The 24,980-nt window shown below is 48.1% G+C and overlaps 2 protein-coding genes across 2 annotated transcripts in view; one reads left to right on the plus strand and one right to left on the minus strand.

Moving 5' to 3' along the window:
* The window catches only part of TSPAN32 (tetraspanin 32), a 29,404-nt gene extending 13,500 nt beyond the window's left edge, over positions 1-15,904 (minus strand). The window contains exons 1-4 of the mRNA XM_056491999.1: positions 15,787-15,904; positions 13,683-13,797; positions 12,346-12,443; positions 5,795-5,869 (exon numbers count right to left, since the gene is read on the minus strand). Of these exons, the coding sequence (XP_056347974.1) occupies positions 5,795-5,869; positions 12,346-12,443; positions 13,683-13,797; positions 15,787-15,852 (354 nt within the window). The 5' untranslated portion in view covers positions 15,853-15,904. The remainder of the gene's footprint in view (positions 1-5,794; positions 5,870-12,345; positions 12,444-13,682; positions 13,798-15,786) is intronic.
* Positions 15,905-22,778: 6,874 nt separating this feature from the next.
* ASCL2 (achaete-scute family bHLH transcription factor 2) lies at positions 22,779-24,431 on the plus strand. The gene is made up of 2 exons (XM_056492905.1): positions 22,779-23,565; positions 23,653-24,431. Exon 1 carries the CDS (start codon positions 23,036-23,038, stop codon positions 23,552-23,554), a length of 519 nt encoding a protein of 172 aa, XP_056348880.1. The 5' UTR covers positions 22,779-23,035; the 3' UTR covers positions 23,555-23,565; positions 23,653-24,431.
* The last annotated feature ends 549 nt before the right edge of the window (positions 24,432-24,980 follow it).

Raw genomic sequence — 24,980 nt, forward strand, 5'->3', positions numbered from 1 at the left:
TCTACAGTCCCACTTAAGAAATTAACTGGGAAGTGCTGGGCTGTTTCCTTACATACCTGCAGAAACAAGATGCATGTGCTGTTTTTATGTGTGGTAAGAGATGATTTCTCTCCTGGAGACCTAAGCAATGCTGTCTCTGGCTTTGCAAAGGTGCTGCTCGGGAGGGAGACCCACAGACAGAAGACCAGCGCTGATTCCATATGCAGAGAAGGGAGGAGGGAAGCTGCTTTTCTCAAGAGCAAGACCCAGATGTGGCAATGTTTGTTATTTAACAGCTGTAACTGTTAATTCCAGCTGTGTACCAACAAGTTAGAAAATCACCATCTCAAAAGGTACCACCTTGTTTGCAACAAAGCATGGACGACTCCACTTCCACCTTAAGCAACAGGAAGCAGATCAAGGCTACAGGAGAATCAGGATGTAGACAAATAGCTTGTATTCATTCCCTGCCCATAAAAAGCTAAATCCTTGCATTTATTCTTGAAGTACAAGCAGTGTTGCACAGAGGGGCTAATGCCTTTCCACTCATGTGTAGCCAAAAGCCACGGGTAAAACTCATTTTGAAATCACCAGCAACCTGAGAAACCACTCAATAATTAAGAGATCACCATATCATTGCAGCTAGTGCAAATCCAAGCAACCTCTTCATTCAGAGGACACGGCAAATCAGGCCTTTACAGAAATTTTCACCAGTTTCAAATTCTTGAGTTGGGAAATGGTAATTTAATCTGTTTTTTTGCTTTTACCTGTGAATGAATCTCTGTAATTAAAATGCCCATTCTGTTGCAAAACTCCTTTTACTTTGCAGCAATTTTAGTGTCACTGACTCACCCTACCATCCTGGCTTATGGGGCCAAGGCCACAGGGTTACTGGAAGAACTGGCTCAGCTGCTGCAGAGAAAGGGAATAGCAGAAGAAACAGTAGAAACAGTAGAAACTCCTCTGGCCTCTTTCACAGCAGGTCCCAGAACATAACCCAAACCTCAGGTTGAGCAAGGTGAAGTGCCAGGTCCTGCACTTTGGTCAAGTGAGGTCAACAACCTCATGCAGCATACAGGCTTACATAAGCCCCCCTGAAAAGGGGCCCAGAGGAAAAAGACCTGGGGGTGCTGTGTAAGAGCTGACAGTGAGCCAGCAGTGCCCAGGTGGCCAAGAAGGCCAAGGGCATCCTGGCTTGTATCAGCAGTAGTGTGGCCAGCAGGGCTAGGGCAGGGCTTGTCCCTCTGTACTGGGTACTGCTGGGGCCACACCTCGATTCTTGCATCCAGTTCTCAGCCCCTCACTACAAGAAAGTGATTGAAGTACTAGAGCATGTCCAGAGAAGGGCAGTGGAGCTGGTGAATTCTGGAGAGGAAATCCAGTGAGACAGAGGTGAAGGTGGTTTAGCCTGGAGAAAAGCAAACTCAGGGGAGACCTTATTGATCTCTGCAACTACCTAAAAGGAGCTTGTAGCATGGTGGAGGTTTGTCTCATCTCTCAGGCAACAACTGACAGCATAAGAGCCTCAAGCTATTCCAGGGTCAGGTTGGACATCAGGAAGAATTTCTTCACTGAAGGCGTGGCCAGGCATTGGAATGGGCTGCCCAGGGAGGTGATGGTGTCACTGTCCCTGGAAGTGTTCAGGAAATAACTGGACATGGCACTAAGCGCTCTTATCTAGTTGACAGTCAAAGGCTGGCCTTAATGATCTTAGAAGTGTTTTCCAAACTTAATGATTCTGTTTTTGCTTTTTAGTAAGGGTACCAAATCTCCTCTATGGCAGCTGCAATTACAGCTTTGCTCCAGTCTCTGCAGACAGGTTTGTAAAGCAGCAGTTAATGGGTGAGAAGAGAAAGGAAAGTGGGGAGCAGGAGAAGGAAGCAATAGCCCTCTCCAGCAGCTGTGCTAGATGTGGCTGTATCTCCTACACCTCTCTCTGCATTCCACATCCCTGCTCTTTTTGGCCATGCTGTGAATGACACAGGAACCTCACTTAAACAGGCAGCAGTTTGTGGGAAAGGAACTGCCATAAAAATAACTTTGGAAAACAAGACAGTTCTTCAGCTTCAGGAGCCAGGACTTCCTAATGTGGCTGAAAACCAACCGAAAACCTCGTGATTTCTGTGGTTACCACAGCAGTTCCAGCAAAGACCTTGTGTAGAGGTCACCCCATCCTCTCTGCTCTCCCCTGCACGTCAGTGTCTTGTTTGCTTTGATTGCACCACTGTCCTTCCTCAGACAGGTTTGCAACACTTCCCTACCAAGACCACATCTCTCACCAAGAGGAGGAACAATTTGGATGCAATCTTTTAGGATAAAGCATGATAAATCTCAGGTTCATGACTGCTGCATGTCTGGCCTACATCACTTTAAGAAAAAAGACTATGGTGACATCGAGTCCATCTGGAATGCGGATAACTTGAAATTAAAACATTCGACATCTGTCTGAAAGAATTCATCCAGAAGCTACAGGAGGTCATGAAAGCAGAAAAGAATGGGAAATGAGAAGATTCATTTTGTTTACAGTGCCCAGGTCTGAGAATATCAAATATTTACAAATAACTCTTCCTTTCTCCCTGCCCAGCTTCTCTGTAGGAATACTGTAAAAAAGGCCCTGAAAGAGCCACACAGGTAAAAATCTCATTTTCATCGTGTTCAAACAACAGTTCTACCTATTGTCTCTTGATAATAACCATGAAAACAGTTTTTCAACTGAGTATTGGGGTTTACTGTTTCAGATTATTTCTGTAAAGAGGGGTCCGCTTTATGAAAAAAATGTGGATTTTTTTTTTCTTTTTTTTTTTTACCAACAGGAGTAAACCACTGAAGCATCTGCCATGGATTAGTGCAGGGGAGACCTCCCATCCCCAGCTTGCAAAGAGAGGGAAGGACTGTTTTCAGCGCTGCCTGTGTTCGGCACCTTGCCAGCAGGGAGGGAGAGGACAGGAACTACTGCCACCAGCTCCCAGCTGGCATTTCCAAAATGAACAGCCTAATTTTCTGTCTGGCATTCCACTGGAAAGTCAATGTATTTTTCATGGGAAAAATTGTAATTTTTGTTCCAGCCATGAACATGGGGGCAGTACCCCTCAGTGCTCTTAGTGATTTAGGCACGTGCAATGGCCATATTCACCCCTATTTAGTTTCACATCCTCAGTTCCATTCCTTTCTTGATAGCTGTGTACATCCCATCATGCTTACAAGACGCCCACTCACTTGGCTGGGCTTGATTTCCCCCCTCCCAAACTACCACAATTAACTATTTTTGGGAGTACTGACATGCAGTAGGCAGCAGAGGAAACCTGCTTGAATTTGGTTCTTTATTTTGAGAAAGACAAGCAAACAAACAGCTCTATAATGAGGCTTAAGAAGTCATCTCCCTGCTTCATTCAATTTTCTATATCACTGTGCTCCTGTCCTGAAGGGATGGACACATCTGCATTTCTTTCTGTCACCTGTATTTTTCTCCCACATCTGCATTTCTCTCTAGTGAGACAGGTTACTTTTCAGTCAAAACTAAATTTCCATATGCTCTGTAAGTGACACTTCTAATTAAATCTTCCTCATTTATATTCCCTGCTTTTCACTGGATTTTAGAAAGCAGAGAAACACAACACGGTCTCTAATGGTATCTTTTTTTCTGTTGTCAGAAACACTGCTGGTGTTCTTTGCCCAGAAAGTCAACCTTTTACAGAAACCCCTAATTTTGCCTAGTGGAATCTGTTTTGCTTACAGAAACCCAACCCAATTACCAAAGCTAACCACAAAAAAAACCCAAAAAACCCCATGAAAATAATTGGAAGTAAAAACAGATGTAGTGATTAAGAGATATACAAAGCAACATTCCTTTAAATATTTTCAGCAAAATAATTTTTGCATGGCACATCCCTGTATTACATAATGCAACATAGAACCTTTTTCTTGCAGTCTTTTTATGGCCTACACACGTAGGATTAACAGTAAAACTAAAAAGTGTATTTAGAAAACACAATTTCACAATGCCAACCAGACAGTTTCTGGTGCCATTTCTCCTTTACTGACACAGCCTTTACTTCAATCTACAACTTAATGTCTGCAGAAGAAGGAGGAAAAAGTGCTCCCTTCTGTGTTGCTCATGAAAACCAAATTATTTCCATATTAAACTGTTAGTGGGAATGTAATAAATGTTGATAGTTTCGCCTGAAACAATAAGAAAAACAATAAAGAGGTTGTGAAAAGACATTTTTTCGTGGATGTCTCAGCTCTGATTGAATCCACTTCAGCCAGTTAGGCGTACAGATAAAAGATGCCATTGGGCCTTCAGCACTCACCTAACATTTCCAAAGCAATTGGACAAATTCACAGAGGAAAAGCCCAGGGAGAACATTAAAGGCAAAGGCACCAGCAGGTGCCACCAGCAGACACCTGGGCATAAGTTGCTGATATCTGAGAAAGCATTGCTTTGTGCTCACTGGGTTTGTATGCTGCTAGCAGGGCTAACAGCAGGTCAGCCAGAAGTCTCCTTGGCCAACATCTCCTACCTTGGCCAAGAACTTTAGCTGGTTCAGTGTAGCCACCTGCACATTTCAAAGGATTTTCAACTGCTGTGGGCACTGGCCAGCTCTGGGAAAACTTTCCAGACAAGCAGGACCTTATCCCTTACCTTAACACCTTAACCTTGACTCCGCTTTCAGAAGGACTGGGTTTTAGTTTATGCACAGGACAGGGCTCCACGTGCCTGCAAAAGCAACTGCCACAGTCCTAGGATGGACTGAGTCTCTTGAAAGTTGTGCTTCTCCACCACAGAAGGAAAGCTCAAGGCCAGCCTTCTGACACTTCACACTGGTCTTTGATCACCCCCAATACGTGTAACCCTAAGAAGATGAGCTGGCAGCATCAATCCCTAATTCACTGGCATGATGTTTCACATTGCATCCTCACTGGTGCCCAGAACATTGCAGGAGATGGCACATGCCCAGGGCTGGGGAGGAGCAAAATAGAAGCAAGGATTGAGCCAATCCATGAAACACCTACCAAAGTCCCAAGCACTTCTCTGAATTATTTTGGTACTTGCCAAAAAAAACAGTGTTCTACTTTCAAAAGAAAGATGTAATGATTTTTTAGACTCCCAGGGCTCTTAAATTTTATATTTTTTGAGTGCAGGGATGCAAAAAGGGGAATAAAGACCAACTTACCTAGCACCTTGCATCTCCCACAAAACCCAGCTGGGTTAGTAATTCAAAACCCTACTTTCTTCCAAATTCAACCTCCTATAATCTTCTCTTTCTGGTCCAGCATGATAGTAACTCAAAACACCATTTTTCACTCTTGTGTTTTTCATGAACCACTGCTGCATGTTAATAAACACATCTCCTGGGCGCTTCTCCTAGCCACTGGCAGGAGAACAACCTGCCATTGCCTTCAAATAGAGGCTCCTGATTGACATTAGCAGGAATTAGAACCAGCTGGAAATGACTTTTCAAAAGTCAAGCATTTCATTTAAAACAAAACAAAGCAAACATCCCCTTAAAAAAAAAAAAAAAAAAAAAGAATCCCAAAGCTAAGGAGACTTGCATTTTGTTTTGCCTTCAGCACAAAATATTTGCCCTGCATGAGGTTTTCCATGGGCTTCTCCCTTCAGATGATCCCACTGAAGAGGCAGCTGGTGAAGGTGACCCTGTTCTTCCAAAGGACAGATGCAACAGAGCATGGATCTGATAGACCTCAATATGGATGGCTTAATTAACACCAGATGTCCCTTTTATGGGAGAAATAGTTGCTACAAAAAAAATCTCTGACGAGATGCTGGTGGTATTTCCTAGCAGCCAATACTTACCTCTGTGCTGTGTGTGTATCTCCAGCAGGCAGCTGGGATCAATCCACAAAAGGCCAGAGCAAAACAGAAAAATCCCTGATGATAAAGAGGAAAAATACCAACAGTTACAGCCTGGGGAGAAAAATACCCATTTGCAAACACAATCCGTACATATTTAATATGCTTGTTTGAGCAAGTTTCATTAAAGTTTAAACATCACCTTCTTTTAATATCCCTCATAATGTCAGTTACTTAAAAGAAATTAGATGGACAATAATGTGGTTCTCCATCAGGAGCCCTCTCATTACACTGTGGCCAATTGACGAGTTTGACCAAAAAAACAGGCAGCTTCCTGCAGAGCAGTTAATCTATTCCACTCAAATTCCTCTTGGACAAATAAAAGGAGGTATAAAACATTATATTTACAGTATACTTCCCTTCTGCTGTAGGACTGTGCTCTAGAATAGCATTTCCTTACTCATGGGATACAATCCCTTCATTTAAAACTTGGCTATTGGCTTCAAAGAGGGGAAAACCCACATGAATGGCCCATAGAGAAGCAAATAACTGGGGCAGAGACAGAAATCAACCTGTTCTGGAAGAGGGGCTGGACTTACTCTGTGAGCAAGGTGGCAGCTGCATGGCCAAGCTGCCTTCCTTAGATCAGCACCATTCTAGTTAGACAACAGGATGACAGAAATATAATCAAGGCCAGAAACTGACCTTGAAGTGTCTAAACAATAACAGCAATGATGCAGGACATGGCTTGACTTTTTTCTTCTTTCCTAGGCTTGCAGAGCTGGAAGTTACATGCTTTGTGTTTTTATTTGAAGAAATCTGGACAAAAAACCCCACACACCCTGATATAAAAAGCACTCACCTGCTGTGACAGCTGGACCAAATGATCTTGTTCACATTAAAAAAAAAAAAAAAAAAAAAAAAAAAAGAGAGAGAGAGAGGAAGGGTAAAGTGCCTGTAAAGTGTTTGAAGGCTAAATGGGCTCATCCAATATGAATCCACAGTTTAGTCTTGGAGTGACAAAAGATGATGAATAAGCATCAGTTGAAAATTAATGCACTTGCAAGTTTTTCCGTGAAACTGAACGTTTTTCAACACAACATTATGTGGGAAACTTACCCAGCTGCCTGCACCTTATTTTGATTTCTAATTTTTTTCTCTGACTGTTTTCATTGTATGATATAGTTGAAATAACTTTTTCTAGTTCTAATCTTTCATGAAATTTTACCAAATTCAAGCTTAAGTGAGGAAGAAGAACATTGATTCTACTACTTCTGCTTCACAAAAGAAATTGCTTCAAAGATATACTAAAAAAAATAAAATAAAAAAGCTCCAAACTCATGCATAAGCAGCAAGAAAGGAAAGTGTGCTACTTCAAATCCTGGAAATGAAAGTGAATGTGCCAGTAAAATCCTTTTGCTGGCTGTTGTCCATCTGCTGTTTCTCTGCTCTGCCTGGGGACTTTGCTCCTGGAACAAGACTGCCACTGACATTCACCACTTTCTTTGGGGCCGCCCTGCTTCAGGCTCTGCATTAGTCACTGGGGAAAACCCTGGTACAGCTCTTACAAAAAATCTTAAATTATGTATGTCCAGTCTCTCCTTTCATTTATTTTTTTGGCAGCTGCCTGACCATATAGCTGATGAGATCACTCGTTGCCTTGCTAGGAGCTAAAATGAGATCACACAAGACTCTAAAGAAGATAAGAGGAAAAGTCTGACCAAACACTGACATGACAAGGTGGCTACAAGTCATGAAGACGTGGAAGAGCTTGCAGGGCAAGATATTTCAGACCAAAACCCAGCTGGAGTGCAGGGTTCAAACCTGCAGGTGCAACACAAACTGGAGGGAGGAGGTGAGGTTACACAGGCATGTCAGTTTGCTCCTCAATAGGACCAAACCCTGCATTTTGCACTGCTTCCAACAACTTCCCCATCAAACAAACAGCATTTTCACCAAAATCAAGTTCAAAGACAAGAAAATTTTAAAAAAGGAAAATTAGTCAGGTGGAAAACCCAGCACTGATAGCAATGTGGCCATTTTTCTGCATATCATTCCATTAAAGCTATAATTCAGTGATCCACCATGAACCCAGAGAGTGTGAACAACAGCATGCCAGTGAAAACCCAGATTTCTTTCCCTGTGCTCTCCCTTCCTTCCTCACCAGTTCCAGCATTTAAAACATCTCTCTGGGGCCAGAATCCCCAGCAGATAAAAATCCTCCTTCTCATCTTCCTTTCCTCAGCTCCACCCCACATCTCAGTCCTTCAGCATCAGCTCTCCCTTTATTTCTGTCTGGTTTCTCTGGGAATACCAAGATGCAGCCCCTTGGGAAGCTCTCCCTCCATCCAGCTGGTGCACAGCAATTACATGGCTCCAAGAAGATCCTATAAATGAATTACAGCCTGCTTTTTCCCTTCCCAGCCAAAAGGCTTTTGGAAGAACAACTTTCTAATTACATTAGAAGACATTTGGAGAGAAAAAAAAAGAGGCAATGTGCAGTTTGCATACAAAACGTGGAAGGGTAGAGGCTGGTTCACCATCTCCCAGACCCTTGGAGCTTCTAGGAACCATCCACAGGCTGCTGCCTGCTCCCTTTGCAAGAGACAGCCACATCAGTCCCGTGGAGGGCTGCCACCAGGCAGACATCAATTACTCTTCTATGAATGACCTTGCTTCCATCCTTGCTGCGAGGAACAATTTCTCTTTCACAGACTTGGCAGAATCTGCAGGAACAGCACCCTGCCTGTTGGCTGGTGCTTCTTTTAATTCACCTTTCTGATGCTTCCTCTTTGGTGAAGGGGGGCTGCTTTGGCTGAGGGAGGGATCCTTTAGCTCATACTGTGCTCTGTAGCTGTGTTCTGCCAAACTCCCACACTTCCAGGGAAAGAACCGACCTCTGCCCTGCTCTGCTCCAGCTGCTTTTTGGTGCTGCTGTGGTCATTGAAAGGACCAGCTCTCTGCCAGACTGCAGAGCCCAGGGGTAGGGGAAAGGGGGGCAAACTTCACATGGCATCCATCAGGTTGTGTCCCTCCCTGCCTGACCCAGTTCATCTAAAAGCACGCAATGTTTCTGCCCTTCTGCAGAGCAAACATGAGTCAGTGACATCAGCCTGAAAGAGGAATCTGTCCTCAGCACCAGCTCTGCCACTGGCACACAGATGCCTCACTCAGAAGTGTTGCACCATGAGGGAGAGCACAGGAGGCAGATTAAATTAGAAAGGAAGATGCTGAAGTGTGCTGCAGTGATATTAAGGACCCTCTACACACTGGCCTACACCTGGGTATAATAAAGCAAACAGCCTGTGCTGTGTGCTGGCCCTACTAACTCATCAATCTTGATGAAAAACTGGGTTATATTGGGCATTCACTAAGGCTTTTTCCACTGATTTTTTTTTTAAACATCTGCTCCATCTTGAACACAAATTTTCCTCTATACTAGTCAGGTTTTAGACTGCAAAGTACAAATGAGAGAATTTCAGCTGGGATATTATGGTTGTCATGTTGCTCCCTGTTTTTTCTTTTCTTTCCCCATCTCTGTCTGACTAGGTAACAACACATGATGCTTTAAACCTCACCGGTACCAGAATTTTTCCTTTATGCAAACAGCACTAGGAAAACTGCTGTTTTTCTTCCTTTTCCTCCCTTCATTAGCAACACAGCCTCCAGGGGCTGTGAGAGCTGCAGGATATTTACATTCAGAACTGACTGCATGATGGGCCATAGATCATCAGAAAGCAGGGTTTGCCTGAGCTGGAGGACAGTCAATAAGCCTTTTTAAGAGGAGCTTTAAGTGTAATATTCCTGGATTTTAGAACATAATTTTTATCCTTAAGTTCTCAATTACTTTCTTGGAACTAGCTTCCTCACAAGCAGCAGTGGATGCACAGTAGCATCTGTCTGGTCTCGTGATGCTGCTAATGCAGCTAGAAGACAATCTCCTGAGATTTGTGTGCTTAAACCGGTTTGACCTGTTCTGGTTTCTAATCACTGTGCACCCATTACTGTTACTAGAACAGCACCAATATGGCCTGCAAAGACCAGAGACTCCTCTGTAGGCACACAAACCTCCAGATAGCCAGGCACCATGACGATATGTAATCCAAAAATTCTCCTGTAAGCCCAGTCTGCATCCTTGTCAGCTTTTCCCCCGAGTGGCTGGTTTACCAAGTGGCATTGTGGTGGACCAGCCACATCAATGCAGACATCCTCCCCGCATGGCTTGGTTTCCTGGACAGCCACAGATGTCAGGCAAATAGTCTGGTGTCTTCCCTCTTTGATTAAAGAGTGAATTAAATGGTCTTCTAAATAAGACACACTCTATGCAGGGAGGAAAAGTCCTTTAAAATCAATAGCAGGGGAAGACGAACGATTCTCTCTATTGCAGGAGGAAGAAGCTCCAAGCGGCAGGGCTGATCACTCCTGTGAGCTACAGCACAGCAGGGATCAGCAGGGCTGGACAATACATTGACCAGTTTTGGAGCCCCACAGGGCCAAACCCCACTCCTGCCTGTGATTACACCTCGCTGCAGCCGCCAGGGCTGGCTCTCCCTGCTTTCGCTTCTTCCTGGCAGATCAAAGATTAAATGTGTGCCTTGGGAGTGGGAACTGGGGGCAAAACAAACAGCGAGCTGGCCCTTGGTGTAGGGAGGGGAGGGGGCGACTTATGCGAATAGGCAAAGCGCCCTCTGTGTGATTTAGACGCCGATGAGCTCCTTGAACGACTTGGAGCCGAGAACTGCCTTGCTAGTGGCCAGTTCTCTAGAGTGTCCCAGGTTCCCGTTAATTCCGGAGGGCTGGGCGCTGCTGCCGCTCCGCAGCATCTCCCGGAGCGGGCGGGGAGCGGCCGAGCCCCTCCAGCGGCGGAGCGCGGCGCTGGGGCGGCCCCGCGCGGCTGCCGGCGCTCCTCTCGCCTCCTGCCCCACGGCTCGGCACGGAGGCGGCGGAAACCGAGCTTACAGGCAGCCGAGAGCCATCCCTTACCCCTGCCGAGAGCGGCGTGGGATGAAGCCGCAGCTGCGGGGAAGGCACCCCGCACCTTTCCTCTGCTCCCGCAAGGCAGCGATACCGCGACTTCCCTAAAAATGTGCCATCGGGGGCCCAAAATGCAGACGACCACATCCCCCAGAGGACTTGTGGAAGCTAAAGGCAAGACAACAGGATGCACTAGGAGCCACAAGAATATATAGCCAGTTTGAGGGTTCTGCCGGCCAGAGGTTGCTTTGGAGGGCAAAGCTTGCCTGTGATACCCAAACCAGCCGGGCTGGAGGAAAGGATCACCCATGTTACAGTGGAAGGGAGAGCAGCACTGTGTGGCCCTTGGACAGTGCTCTTTGGATAGCAGCTCTGGAGTTCCCTCAGTATGTGCTGGCACTCCATCACTTCAGGAAATGGCCTGTTCTATGGAGTGGCAGAGTAAGTAACAAAAAAGCATTATAGAGAAGTTTGGCTGTGTCTTCAGGCAGCCACACATCCGTGCATACCCATCTGTTGGTTTAGATGTGGTAATTGCAGGCACACATTAAAGACACTTCAGCAAAAAAGAAAGTTACACATATTGTGCTTAATTCATGGGAACTCAGGCCCCTTTGGGCATCTCAAATAGAGAAAAGAAGATGGTGTATTAAGAAGGTGAAAACAATTTCAGTGGCTGCTTTGCACTGCATTTTCAGGTATCAGCTTCTCATTTCTGCCATCACTATGATTTCCCCCAATTACACAGATTAGATAAATCTCATTAAAGTTAGTGTATGACAGCAATGCAATTATTTTATATTAAGCAAGATTTCATGCTCAAGAACCTACCTGTTAACTCCTGCCCTTTACGTGGGAAAACAGGCAGTGAGCAGCACTTTACCACTCATCCCTCCAGCTCCGAGGCTGGAAGCTGCTCTGTGCAGGCTAAGCCCCACATGCAGGCTCTGTTTTGAAATGAAGCTTAGCTCACAGTGCAGTTTACTACTGCCAACGTGGTCCAAGCCCAAACAAGCTGATGGAGAGGAGAAAGAGGGAATTTCAACTCTTACACTACTTCTTCACCCTCTCCTCATAGGCTGAAATCCAGGGTCCTGCCCAAATCCCCCGTGCCTGCTGACATGCTTTGCATGGATGTTTGCAGTGAGGTGGGAAAAAGAGGGGCTAATTTCGCTGTCACAAGTCGGGAGAAGCACGTGAGACTCAAAATCACATTGCTAAAGTTTCCCCACACAAACTGTGTGTTGACTTGATGAGGAGAAAAAAAATGCCCTGAGAATTGTCATCACCATAGTTGCTTGGCAGATAAACACCTTCCCTCTGAAAGCTGCACACACAGGACCTTGGTGAAAGACACTAGGCACAGAATGATGCAATCCTCAGCCTGAAGAGCTCTGAAAGGTCATGCTTTTTCAAAAATGTCCCCTTGCAGCCCAAGGTGGAACAACAGGACCCCCCTCTCCAGGTGTGCATTCTCCCAGGCATAAGGCAATGCAGTCCCCAGTAGCACACATAAAGGGGTCCAGCCCCAGGTGCCCAGAAGCCCCTCCCAGGCAGTCCCTGCAGGTATGGATACGCACCATGGCAGTGAGGCACTGCGATTCCCGCACCGTGGCGGCCGAGCTCAGCAGGGCTGCCAGGATCAGGGCCATGCTCAGGCAGATCCCAAAGTAGAAAGCTGGAAGGAAGACAGACATGGGAGTTGTGGTCAGATGCCAGAGGCTTAGTCTGATGCTTCACCCAGAGAGGGGTCAAAATGTGCATTTTGGGGACCTGGCCCCAAATGACCAGATTGCAGAACTGAAATTTTTCTGTAATTTATTCAATACCCCTGTCTGTGTATGCTTTGCTGTATATGTCTGGCAAGGCTGTAAGCCTCTGAGTGGTTCTCACATCTCCAGCAGAGTGAAGCAGCCTAGAACAGTGTTGGTCCACCCAACAGAGCAGAAGCTGCCAATTACTTCAGCATTCTGATAAGGATCCCTGCAAATGGGGGGTGCTGGTGTGCAGCAGCTGTCCCACAGCCTCTATCAGTACTCTGGGCACTGCTAATCTGGTGCAACACTCACCCTGTGGTTTCCTCCTGGCTCAGGCAGGATCACAGACAGTACCCTGGGGCAGGGCTCAGGGACCACAGTGCTGCAAAGGGCTTTGCTAGCCTCACCACACAGAGGTAATGCTTGCAAACAAGGCAAGTGGAAGCACTGCTGGAAATGGGTGGCTGGGGTGGGAGAGCCTGCAAGGCTGCATCAGTGCCAATATATATGTAGGAACAGGGAAGGAATGTACCTAAGCCTTGGACTAACATAGTTTTTACACGTGCCTTGTTAAACTGAAATTGAGAACCAGGATTTCAAGAGGATATGAGTGTGTTTAAGCCCAGAGTGCAACTCCAGAAAAACAGCAGATCCAAGTGCAGCAGTGGTGAGCAGGGTATTTTAGTATCTGGGCTATCTTTGCTCTAGCCTTGTACCTGAGACTCAGTTTATACTTCTCCCTTGTGAAAGCGAAACCACCACACATTTCCTCAGAAAAACTCAAGATGCTGCCATGCATTTCTCCTCCCAAGTCTCAATTCTCTATGTTCTGCTTCAACTCCTGTAGTTCCTCTCCCTGTGCTTCTCCTGCCAGCCCCAGTGCACTTTTAGTGACTGAGGAGCTCCTCCTGAGCTCCTACCACAGCACAAGGGTCAGATAATAGAGGAATGAACAGGTGCAAACACAGAAGGACTTGAGCACCCTGTGCACCCACAGCATCCTTTGGTAACAGGCATGCAGGTCTGATATGGGGAAAGAAAGTGCCTGTGGGATTGTGTTAGTCCTAATGTGAGACCCCTGAATTTTCTTCTATTGCTTTAGAGAATTTTGCAGCTCTGGGTATCACCAAAGGTCTCACTGGGATGTGACCACAACATACCTGTGTGGTGGATGACCCTGTAGGCATTGCTGTCCAGGGAGATGTTGCTGATGAGGGTGAAATGGAGCCCATAGTGGGTGACTGTGCTCAGCGTGGCAATGGAGAGCCCCAGCAGCTGGAAAAAAGGGTTTCAGGAAGGGATTTACAAGGCAGCAGCTCTTGCTGGGTGCACACAAAGGTTTGAGGATATTCCTGAGCTCCCTGCAAATGCAGACAGCCTCATAATCCAGAGACCACTAAATGTACCCCAAAATGAACACAGAAGGACAAACATCAGACACCTAAAAATACTAAAGTTGTTTTTCTCTCTTGCATATGAGTACATATGATGCTGTGCAGCCCACAGTCTTTTGGCCAGTGCCTATGGATAAAATTCCCATCACATGAGAAAACTGAGAAGATTGATGCTCTTGCAGCACACCTGTGCAGTGCCACCCCACACTGCAGACTGTGCATGTGTGGCTGTGAGAGCTGCCAGCTCAAGAGGGGTTTTGAGCAGGGGTGAAGTTCTCTGCTCTGCTCTTTGCAATACCTGTCTTATTGACTGCTGTTGGCTGTTTCTTATGGTAGAGTGCAAAGACCTGAGTCCTGTACTGCTCTAAGCTGTCTGAGGTGGTTTCTGTCTCTGCAAGGCATTGCTGGTCTGTCTGTTTCTGAGAGCACTGGCATGCCTAAGGCATGGGGTAACTATTTGCACATGACCGCTCCAAGTGATGGAGAGAGAACATTTCTGACGGCACCTGGCTCTAGGGCTGGGCTCCTTGCAGCACTACTGGTGACAGAGCTGGGACAATGGCACCAGCAGCAAAACCAGCTCCAAATCTAGTGTAATGAGCCTGGAAAATACTAAAAAGCAAGGCTACTCCTAGCTCTGAAGATAAGGCTTCATCATTTTGTGCCTTTACAATACAGAAACACGAGGCAGCTATACCTGTGTCAAACATGACAGTGCAATCTCAACATAATCCCCACTGTGTGACATTTTCTAATAGCTTTTGCTGGAGGCTTACAGTCTCAGAGACTAAATCCATCCAAACCATAGCATTTTGTCTAGCCTAATTTGTGACACCTTCTGATCCTTCAGGCTGTGCATCACTGCGTATCTTGACCCACACCCAGCAAAATATTAAGTGCAACACCAGTTAGCTCAGATTTCTGAGAAACACCAGCCTAAAATCCTCCCAACAGTGAGAATGTGATTCTAACCACCCAGAGCAGCTGTGCATTAAATGTTTCCTCTAAGCATGATTGGTATCAATCCTCCTTTTGTTTCCTCCAAGTGGCATATTCTGTTATTTGAAAGAGAGAACCACCTTACAGCCACTCCACTGAAACGATGAAATTTCGAAAAACTACAAACTTCATTTGTGGCCCAAAATAAGGTATTACTTTTTAATTACACTCTTAACAAACAAGCCACCAACCCTCTTTGAACTAAATAGAGATTATTGTTATTGCTGTTGTTATTATTATTATTAAACTGGCAAGTTTCGATGAAGTAAAAAAGGCAACAAGAACATATAAGTCAAAGCATTTATGAGAAGTGTTCTCCAGTTTCCGCCGTTTCCCATCAGCTCTAACAGCAGATGTCCAGAAACTCCCTTTGAATTTGCTTCAAAAGCTGATAAAGAGTCCTTGGAATTGCTTTCACTTTGTAGTGCCAATCCATAGGTTTCTCACACACACTTCCACCAAAGCCTTGTGGTTTCATATTCTCACTGATCCCACCTGCAGTTGACTACCCTCCCAGCAGCAAGCACAACTCTTTTGCTCCAAGGAGAGAGGAGCAAATATTGTTTTGCTGAAAAACACCCATTCTGCCATCAGCAACCTTTTCTTTCTCCTTGGAGGCAGCTGCTGAGTTGTGAAAGAGCTGCAGTGGTGTGACAGCCCTGAGAAACCAGAAGTCTATCAGAGGAGGGGGGCGATGCTGGCGGCAAGTGATAACCGCCCATGGTGCAATGATAAGTCAGGCAGTTAGCTGTGCTTGCCCTCCACCCGCCAAAAACAGAACGTGGGAAAACCATCCCCACACGGAGTGGGGATGGGAAAGGCACCAGCTCACCTCGGTTCTGCAGAGATCCCCCCAAACCTGCCTGCTCACCATGACACAGAGGCTGGTCACCAGCAGCTGGCACTTGGTGGTCCTCATCCCGCACCTCAGTCCCATGGCAGCTTGTCCCCAGAGACAGCTGGCAGTTGATCCCTCCAGCTCTTGATAAAGCCTGGGTTTCCACCAAAGGGAGGCATGGCCACAGTGGGGCCTCTCAGGAAGTGGAGTCCCCACCACGTGAAGATGCACCTCCTTCTGCCTGATTATTAAATCCTCTTTAGGGCAGTCACCTTCTGCACAGGCTCTGTCATCTCTGCCAGCTCCCACCCAGCCAGCTGGGAAAGAAGGAAAGGCATACAGGAAAACAATCTTTAATGGAGTTTGGGGTAAAGTTCCTTTAAAAAAAAAATTAAAAAATTGTTCAGTAGAGAGTCAAAATATCCTTGTTTTGACTTTCACTGGGATGCAGTGCTGCTTAATGAAAATTGTTCTTCTGACTTCTTTTTATAATCTTCATAAATAATATTTTGGGAAAACGTCTAGGAAAACACTTTAAAAAAATAAAATAACCTGTTGTTTAAAGAAGAGATTAAATCTCCCCAAACAGATCTGTGTAAGAGTCTTCTCTACTCATGTAGAACCACCACATGGCAATAACTTTTGGCTGAGCCTCTATTAGAACTTGCATTTGCAGATAAGGGAAAAAAAAAACCACATTTGGTAGTATTTTATCCAGGAAGATGGCTAAATGGACATATAATCCCCTGCTCAGGAGACCCTTACCGTCCATGGGGATTTTAACTCTTCCTTTCCCCCCTCCTAGCACTGAAGACTCCATGGATCCATGGCTGCAGAACACTCAGGTAATTTCTGGTCTTCAAAACCAGCTGTCTCCTGAATGCATATTTCTCAAAAGTAAATCACAAAGAAGGCTCAAGAACGATCTGGCCAAAGTGAGACTGAATGACTGAGTGCCTTAGTAATCCTTACTTTTGGAAGCAGACTGGTGGAGAACAGGTGAAACAGACTAATGAAAAATAACTGCACTCCCCCCAGGTGGCAAACAAAGGGAGTAAAAAGGTAAAACCATCCCACAACAGTAAATGCAGTAACAGGAAGATGACAAAGAAGGAGGAGGAGTGAAAAAAGGAAGGAAGATGCATTTTGTAAAGCAAAGAGAAAGCGAGTTGCACAAAGCTCAGAGCATGGGAAAAGCATGTCATGATTTTCTGATTACATCACTAGCTTTCTTGCAAGCTTTCCTGCAGATCATCTTGGCTGCAGCCTCCCATGACCCCAGTGAGAGCTGCCACAGCCAGTGCCAAAAACACAAAACCACAAAAAACAAAAAGACAACAGAGCTAGCCCACCGGTGGAGTTACAGGTTAAATTGGGAAGGGCTGCAAGAAAGTATGAGCACAGCTCTGTGTGTAACACCAAGCCACGTCAGCCCAGCCACGATCGACAGCCACCGTGTCACCTGCCCTGAGCGCACCCAGAGCCTGCTTCACAGCGGCAGAGAAAAAACCATGGAGCCCATCTCCGTTTCCCCCTAGATCCCACTTCCTTCCCCAATCCTAAACACCTGCCACCGCAGAGACCTGCGCGAAGCCAAGTCTCACACTAGAGGTCCCCACAGGCCAGCAGAACCCTCTCCCGAAGGGCGGGATGATCGACGTGGGCTTTCTGAAGGGCATTTCCCTCCCCACTTCCATAAAAGTCTCCTCAGTTCCTGCAGAAGCCTTGCACCTCACCTCAGGTCCACCTGAGAGGTCCCAAAATCGTCATCTACATGCCTTGCAAGGGCTGCTACTCTTCTAACAAAATATGTCCTACCTCCTTTTGTCTCCAGCCATAAAAATGGGTACCTTCACTGACTCACAGAGCTCTGAAAGCAGGTCTGTAACTTCAAATACCTCTGTTTTCGTTGAAAATTACTATTCCTGAGTAGTTTGGCCATGTCTTCTGACTAGGTCAGCATGCATTACCTGCATCAGAACCTGCAGTGCTTGGTGCCCCACCTTTGTGCCCACTCCCTCCACTAACTGCTCTGCCGGCTGGGCTCAGGGGTGGAGGGATTTTTCTGCTGTTTCTCTTTCCCCTCTCTTACCCTCTATCCCATACAGGTATGCCTTGAAAGTTTCCTGTTTGGGGCACAGCATTAGTGGATTTCTAACATCACAAAAATAACAAGAGCAAAAGAAGCTGCTGCCTCACACTCAAAAAAGCCAAAAGGAAAGTCACTTCCTCACCCAAAAGAAAGCAGGAGCATCAGTAGAGCTGGCATGTTAAGATGCTGGGCTGTGATTAAGGAAGGCACATTTGGCACATGGAAGGGCACTGCTGAAGGGAGAACAGAGGACTGACTCTGTGTGCTCATCCTACCTGTGCCCATCAACAAGGCAATCTGTGAACACTTCACTTTCTATAGGATTACACTTCCTCTGGGTGCCCTGTTGTTGGCACACACCTGCCTCAGTGGGCATGCACCTACCTCTCTGCCCAGAAAGCCCAGGTGAGAAGCAGGGTGTCCCCTCCACATCATCCCAGTGGGAAGAGAGGCAGGGCTGGTGGCATGCCAGGGAAGCACCCTCACAGGCAGCATGTGGGCTGGATGGCAGCATGGCTTTTCCAGCAAGACTTGGCCTCCTGCCCACCCTGGCAGGTTTCATCAATTGGTCCCCTTTGCAAGAGTCCAACTTATCACTTCCAAAACCAGTGCAAAAACCACAGGTGACCACAGCTCCTGCCTGTGGCTTCCTACCTTATCTCTGGTTATCAGCTGGAGCACGGAAAGATGGTAGTGAGTCTGAAAATACCCCAGGGAGCACAGGTGCTCTCTTTCTAGCCTTGTGGCAGCTTGCAGATTTCTGTTATGAAAATGTACACCAGCACCCCCAGCTGCACAGGTCTCAGAGCAATATGCCATCTCATCCAGAAGGGAAGGATTGATATAAAAAAGGGAACAAAGCCAGATCATACTTCTTTGCTAAGTTATAAATCTCCAACCCTCTTCTGAGCTGGAGGGAAATGATGTCCACTCTGTGAGAGTGATGTTCTGAAAGAGCTTGGGGATTTGATGTGTTAATGCTGCATGGGCTTAACTTGAGACACTAAACACAAATGGAGGAGAAGAGGCTGAATTCATGCTGGTGCTTTCTTGACATCCACTTTCCTGGCTCTCACTCTATCAGTGCAGCCCCCAATGATGGAACTGCAGCACCTCAGCCTCAGCTGCTTGAACTCTGTTGATGCAGCAGGGAAGAGAAACTTCCCCCTTGGCTTTGGGGCACCGCTCCTGAGAAAGGATGGGCTGAAAGCAAGAAGGAGGATGTCACTCAGGAACCAAAACTACACCCATCATCCAGGCAGGACACACCTGTGCCAGGTGTGGGCCTCTCAGGAGCATCCTCCTTTTCTAGCCCACAGCACCATTGGGGTACCTCTCCTCCACAGCAGGAAGCAGCTCCCAGTGTGTCAGGTTTACAAGTGTCAGTGGCTCAGCCCCTTTGGTCCCTCAGCTACTGCTGTAACACGGCTGGATTCACCCCAAAGCTGGCTCGTAAATAAAACATGTCCATATCTAACCTCCCTGAGACACAGGGATGATGGGAGGCCAGGGAGACCTCACAGCCTGCCTCTGCCTTCCCAGGCACATCACAAGGATGCATTGTAAAGGCTGCTTAGCATTCATATGGCACATGCACACAATCAAAGCTAAAAATCAACTTTTAAACCCGGGGCCATCTCTTTTCAAGAAAGGAAAGAGAGGAGAAAGGGGGGGAGGGGGTGTGCTGGGCTTTGCCAAGCTTCAGATGCACCATACAACTCCACTGGAATGGAAACAAGGCTGGAAGACACAAAACCAGAGAGAAATCATAATATTTCCAAAGCATGTCTTTACTTATTATTATTTTCAAAGTGTGTCTCAGAAATCCTCCAGTGATTCCCAGGCAATTTGAAATTATTATAGGTGAGCAAACAAAATGTCAGAAGAGTTATTAAAAGCAGTTCATCAAGCCAAAGAAAGATTACATTGGAAAAGAGCATAGGCTGAAGACAGGGAGTTCCCTTCAAAGAATAAACCTCAAATGAACTTCTTTCTCCACTGGAAGTGAAAGAACCATACTCATAGCTCTAAAGCACACCGCCCTACTCAAATTAAATTATTTTTTCTTTTTCACATGCTATCTAATTGCAAACCATAACTGCCCAGGAGCCAGCTGTGCAGGCAGACCTGAAGATACAATGTGAGCCCTGCCCCATCTAGCCCTGCTCCTGGCAAAGCCACTGTGACACAGCCCAGCCTGGTAAACGGGCTCACCACGAACAGGGCTGCTCAACTGCCCATCACCCTCTATTTATAGCATACATCCCCTCAAGCCTTATTGCTTTTATTGCTATTGTCGTTTGGCCAACCTTGCAGCACATTGCCTGAAGCCACATGGAGCTGCTAGATGTCCACACCAACCATGTAGTTATCATTTTTGCCTTATCTGCTCCAAGAGAGGAGAATTTCTTCTCCCCAGTCTCTGGGGATGGGTAGCACATTGCTGGATGCTCTCTCTCCCCAGATTATGATCAGGAAGTTGATTGTGAACACAGACAGTGTTTAATGATGTCTTGTTCTACTGGATCTTTACATAGTCATTAACTTTATAAAGAGATTTCAAAGGAGATTGCATTTCTCTGAGTACAAGTTATACCTTCCTACCTACTTTCCTGCAGACTGTTGGGAAGCCAGCTGCACTGCTAGGAAAGTGTAAGCACTTGCTGTGTGTTGTGCTCAGGCCCAGACAAACGTCGTGATCAGCAGCCCCAAAGCCAATTTGGACAAGTCAAGCTCATCCCTGAGCTGAGCACAGAATCTCTGTGGCTGGAGGCTGCATGCTCTCCCTTGAGACTGGGCTTACTGGTGTGCGTTATTCATGAAAAAATTCCCTGTAGCTATTTTTGTATGATAAAAATCCAGTTATTACTCTTGAGCGTGGCACTTTGATACAGAAGGCTTTCTCTTGAAAAGTTTCAAGGGCAGCAGCTTCCCCTTTCCTGTGAGAAAGGTTTTCAGCAGAAATTAGAGAGGAGGTGATGAAAGAACATCAGTATTACTCCACTGCAGTAATGCCCCTACTGACTAAGTGAGCACCAGGGAAGGCCCCTGCTCCAGCCAGGGCAGCTTTGCAGATGCTGGAGACAAGGGCAGGGCATGGCCTGAGCTGAGCAAGCAATCTGTGCTCTCCCAGCAAGGGACAAGCAGCTCCCCTGCACTGCTGGGAATCCACCAGGAAAAATGCTCCTGCCTGTGCTGCATGCCATGAGCTGCTCCTCTTGGGTCAAGTCCTTCAGAGAAGCAGTAGGGCTGCTCATTGCTTAGCCCCAAGGTCTACAGCACGGCCAAGAATGTCTCAGGAGAATATGGGTGCTAAGGCTCCTGCGTGCTTGACTACCAGAGAATCAAAGTGCTCACAGGCTCCTCACTGTCAGGAATTTCAGCTTGGCAGCCTGTAACACTGCAGTGGGGCTGGTTCCTTCAAGCCACTGCCACTGCAACCAATCCCCAGGGACAGTATTTCTCTTTCAACATAATGGAGCCCTGCTGTTCCCTAAATACCCCACAAAGGTACAAAAAAAGCCCGCTCCGTGTCACATCAAGGAATTATGGATAGCTCTTTGAACTACCATTTCTGGCACCTGAGAACCAGCAGCAAAGTGGTTTGGGGCAGCCAGAGGAATAGAGACCCTTTGATATCCAAATCGTGCTGCAGAGCCTTGCTGGCACCCGTCCATGTGATGACACATCCCCACCACCAAGTCGGTGCCAAAGATGCCGGCTTGGAGCATTTTCCTCACGTTGGGATATGTTCAGCCCCCAAAAGTGAAGCTCTGTAACTGAACTGCTGCACATTGTTGGATTTTTATTTTTTTATTTTTTTTTTTTTTATTTTTTTTTTTTTTTTTTTTTTTTTTTTAAGTCTGGGGAGGAAAAAAGCCCCGAGGACAGCACATCCTGAAGCTGTGCTGAAGTGAGAGTCGGTACAACCCCAGGGCAGTGGGTTCATGTAGCTCCCCCTCCGTTCATCTCGTTTATTTAGCAAAGCACCATGCAAGTTATTTCTTCCCACAAGTTCCCAGGACTCCAAGAGGAAGCTCCTTTGTCCTCCCCATTCCATCCAGCTATCTGAATGCACCTTACCCTGCTGCTCTTCCCACCGGAGCTGGAAGAAAGGCTTGCTGGATGGAGAGCCAAGAGGGATTGCTTGGCATGGCAGAGGGAAACCGGGATGCAACCCCCCAAGCTATAAAAGCTTTGCATTTCCCTTCTTGCCTTTATCCTTTAAACTCCCATTGAAGCCCAAAAAGCCAGGCTGTGGAGAACGGCGCTGGTAAGACGACCCACGCCATTACTACGAATCTTTGTTACTATACATTTTTGACGGATTTAATCAAAGCAGAACCCCGGCGCGTCCCGTCTCTCCGCCAGGCAAGCACCGACCGGCAGCCAAGTCGGGAAAGCAGGGAAAGCCCTGGGAGCGGCCACCGCCTTCCCCACACCGGCACCCGCGAGGCACCGGCTCGGGGAGGGCCGGCTTGGTGGCACACCTGGAGGGACAGCACCTGGGTCCCCGCCTTCCCTACACCAGCACCGGCTCGAGGAGGGCCGGCTTGGTGGCACACCTGGAGGGACAGCACCCCGGCCCTCACCTCACCCAGGGCCGCGCGGAGTCCCGGCCGCTGGCGAGCGCCCGCCGCGAGGTGCGGGGGAGGCGGGGCGAGAGCGGGGCCCCACCCCCGAGTAACAATAAAAACTGCATTAAAATGTCCCAAGCTGCGCGGGCAGAGGCGGTGATTTGAGGGGAGGGTGGCGGCAGGGGGCAGGGAGCGCGGGCCGCGTCCGTCCGTCCGTGTGTCTGTCTGTGTGGGTGCGTGTGGGTGTGTGAGGGGCGGGGGGGGGGGGGGCGGCGGGTGCCGGCGGCGCCACGCGCCGGGCGCGCGCGGGGGCGGGGGCGCGGCGGCGGCGGGCGCGCGTGGCGCGGCGCGCGCGGCGCGTGCGGCCGGCGGGCCCCGCGTTGATAAGGGCCCGGGCGGCGGCGGCACCCGCCGCAGAGCAGCGCGGCGGCGGCGGAGCACGGGCATGGCGCTGCGCTGCCCGCCCCCGCCCGCTTCGTCTCGCTTTCAGCTTAGTCCTGAATTTTAATATTTGTTTTAAAAGTTTTGGCTCCTTCTTGTTGTTTTTGGTCTATTTTTTTTTTTTTTTTTTTTTTTTAATTTTTCCGCCCGCCGCCGCCGTGGCCGCCCGGCGATGAACGGCGGGGCTCTGCCGCCGCTGCCCCCCGCCGCAGCCCGCGGCCGCCGGCGGCCCGCCTCCCCCGAGCTGCTGCGCTGCAAGCGCCGCCTGGCCTTCGCCGCCCTGCCGGGCACCGGGGCGGCGGCGGCCGCCGTGGCCCGTCGGAACGAGCGGGAGCGCAACCGCGTGCGCCTCGTCAACCTGGGCTTCGCCGCCCTCCGCCAGCACGTCCCGCACGGCGCCGCCAGCAAGAAGATGAGCAAGGTGGAGACGCTCCGCTCCGCCGTCGAGTACATCCGCGCCCTGCAGCGCCTCCTCGACGAGCACGACGCCGCCGCCTCGTTCCCCGACGGCCGCGGGCGGGTGGCCGTCGGGGAGGTTGGCGGCGGCGGCGGCTACTCCTCCGCTTCTCCCTCCTTCGGCTCCTCCGCGCCCGGCTCGCCCTGCTCCTCCGAGGAGAGCGGCTACGACGCGGCGCTCAGCCCCGAGGAGCGGGAGCTGCTGGACTTCACCAGCTGGCTGGGGAGCTACTGACCCGGCGGGAGGTGAGGGCGGCCGCAGGGCAGGGGGCGCCGCGTCCTGCCCCGAGCCGGGCGCGGACCCACCGGGGCTCTCCCGCCGTGTCTCCGCAGCGCGTCGGCACCCGCGCCCTCGGCGGCAGCAGCAGCAGCATCCCCCCGAAAGGACTGACCTCCGCCCCGGCGGGACCCCGCTGGCTGCTTTTCTCGCCGGGTTCAGCCGTCGTCTGCTGGCTGTGCAAAGTGCAATGGGGTGGCCGGCTGCGGGGTCCCGCTCCTCCCGCCCGGAGCTGCCGACCCACGGAGAAGATGCCCGAGCGAACCTGCTTCCCCCCGCCGCTGCTGTCTGGTGTTGCTTTGGAGGGATGGAAAAGAGGAAAAAAAAAATTAGAAACACTTGATGCTTCCTTGTTTCTGGAGGGGGAGGGAATTTTTTATCATGTCAGATTCTATTTTATATGTAACTTGAACTGCCTATAGGGACACTGGTGTATGAAGACTTATTTTTGTACAAGAAACCTTAGAGAAAAGGGATGAGATGGTTCTATTTTTAGCAGGTCCTGTCCACTCGGTCTTGAATACTACCAGCTGGAATGCTTTGGGAACATACACGGTATAGATGAAAAGGTGTTTGTTTGGGGTTTTTTTAATTATTCTCTCCAAACACTTTGGTAAAAGACTGTAAAGTTATGTTGTGTTTTAACGTGGTGTCTGAGTTTGCCTGGTGTGAAGTCCACCTCTCTGAAAACTGAAGTTTTTTTAAAAAAAAATGTATTGAAGGCATTTTTGTATGCACTTGCTAGGATTTCTTAAGTTGTATATATGCAGTTTTTAAGAGAGTATCATATTTTATGTAAATTGACTTTATAAATAAAAATCTATTTATAAATGGCTTCAGGGTTGTAAGATATGTGTATTTTCCAGAATTGCCCAAGGTGATTTAACTGGCCTGAAGGGGTGGGAGAGGGGAGTAAGGAGCAATACAACAGAGGGGCAGTTCTCCCTGGACCAGGATTCATGTGCAGAAGGGAATAAGGAGCAGCACAGCATAATCTCCAGGCTTACTATTTCCCCCCCTCCATCCAAGGTTTATAAATTCAGCACTCTGAGCAGGTCCTGCAGGGAGCTGCAGATGTGTGTAGGAGACAAGGGAGGTTCAATGCTGGTAACCCCTGTCCTGAAGGTGCAGCTGCAGGAGGCTGTGTTGCCCCTGCCTGGGATGATGGAAAAGTCATGGGAAGGTGAAGAGGAAGTGGGTATCTGAAGTTTGTTTGTCCTGGCAGCAGCTCTCAGGAGGTAGGTTGGGGTGCCTTTATTCAGGGAAGCAGCACCTCTGAGATCAGTGTTGTCCTTTAAAAACCACATGTAACCCACAGTGTCCCACCTTGTCCTACTCTAACCTCAGCTGCATTAGTCTTCATCTAGAGGCAATGAGCAAATGT

Source organism: Oenanthe melanoleuca, chromosome 5, assembly GCF_029582105.1.
Source record: "Oenanthe melanoleuca isolate GR-GAL-2019-014 chromosome 5, OMel1.0, whole genome shotgun sequence".
Taxonomy (NCBI): domain Eukaryota; kingdom Metazoa; phylum Chordata; class Aves; order Passeriformes; family Muscicapidae; genus Oenanthe; species Oenanthe melanoleuca.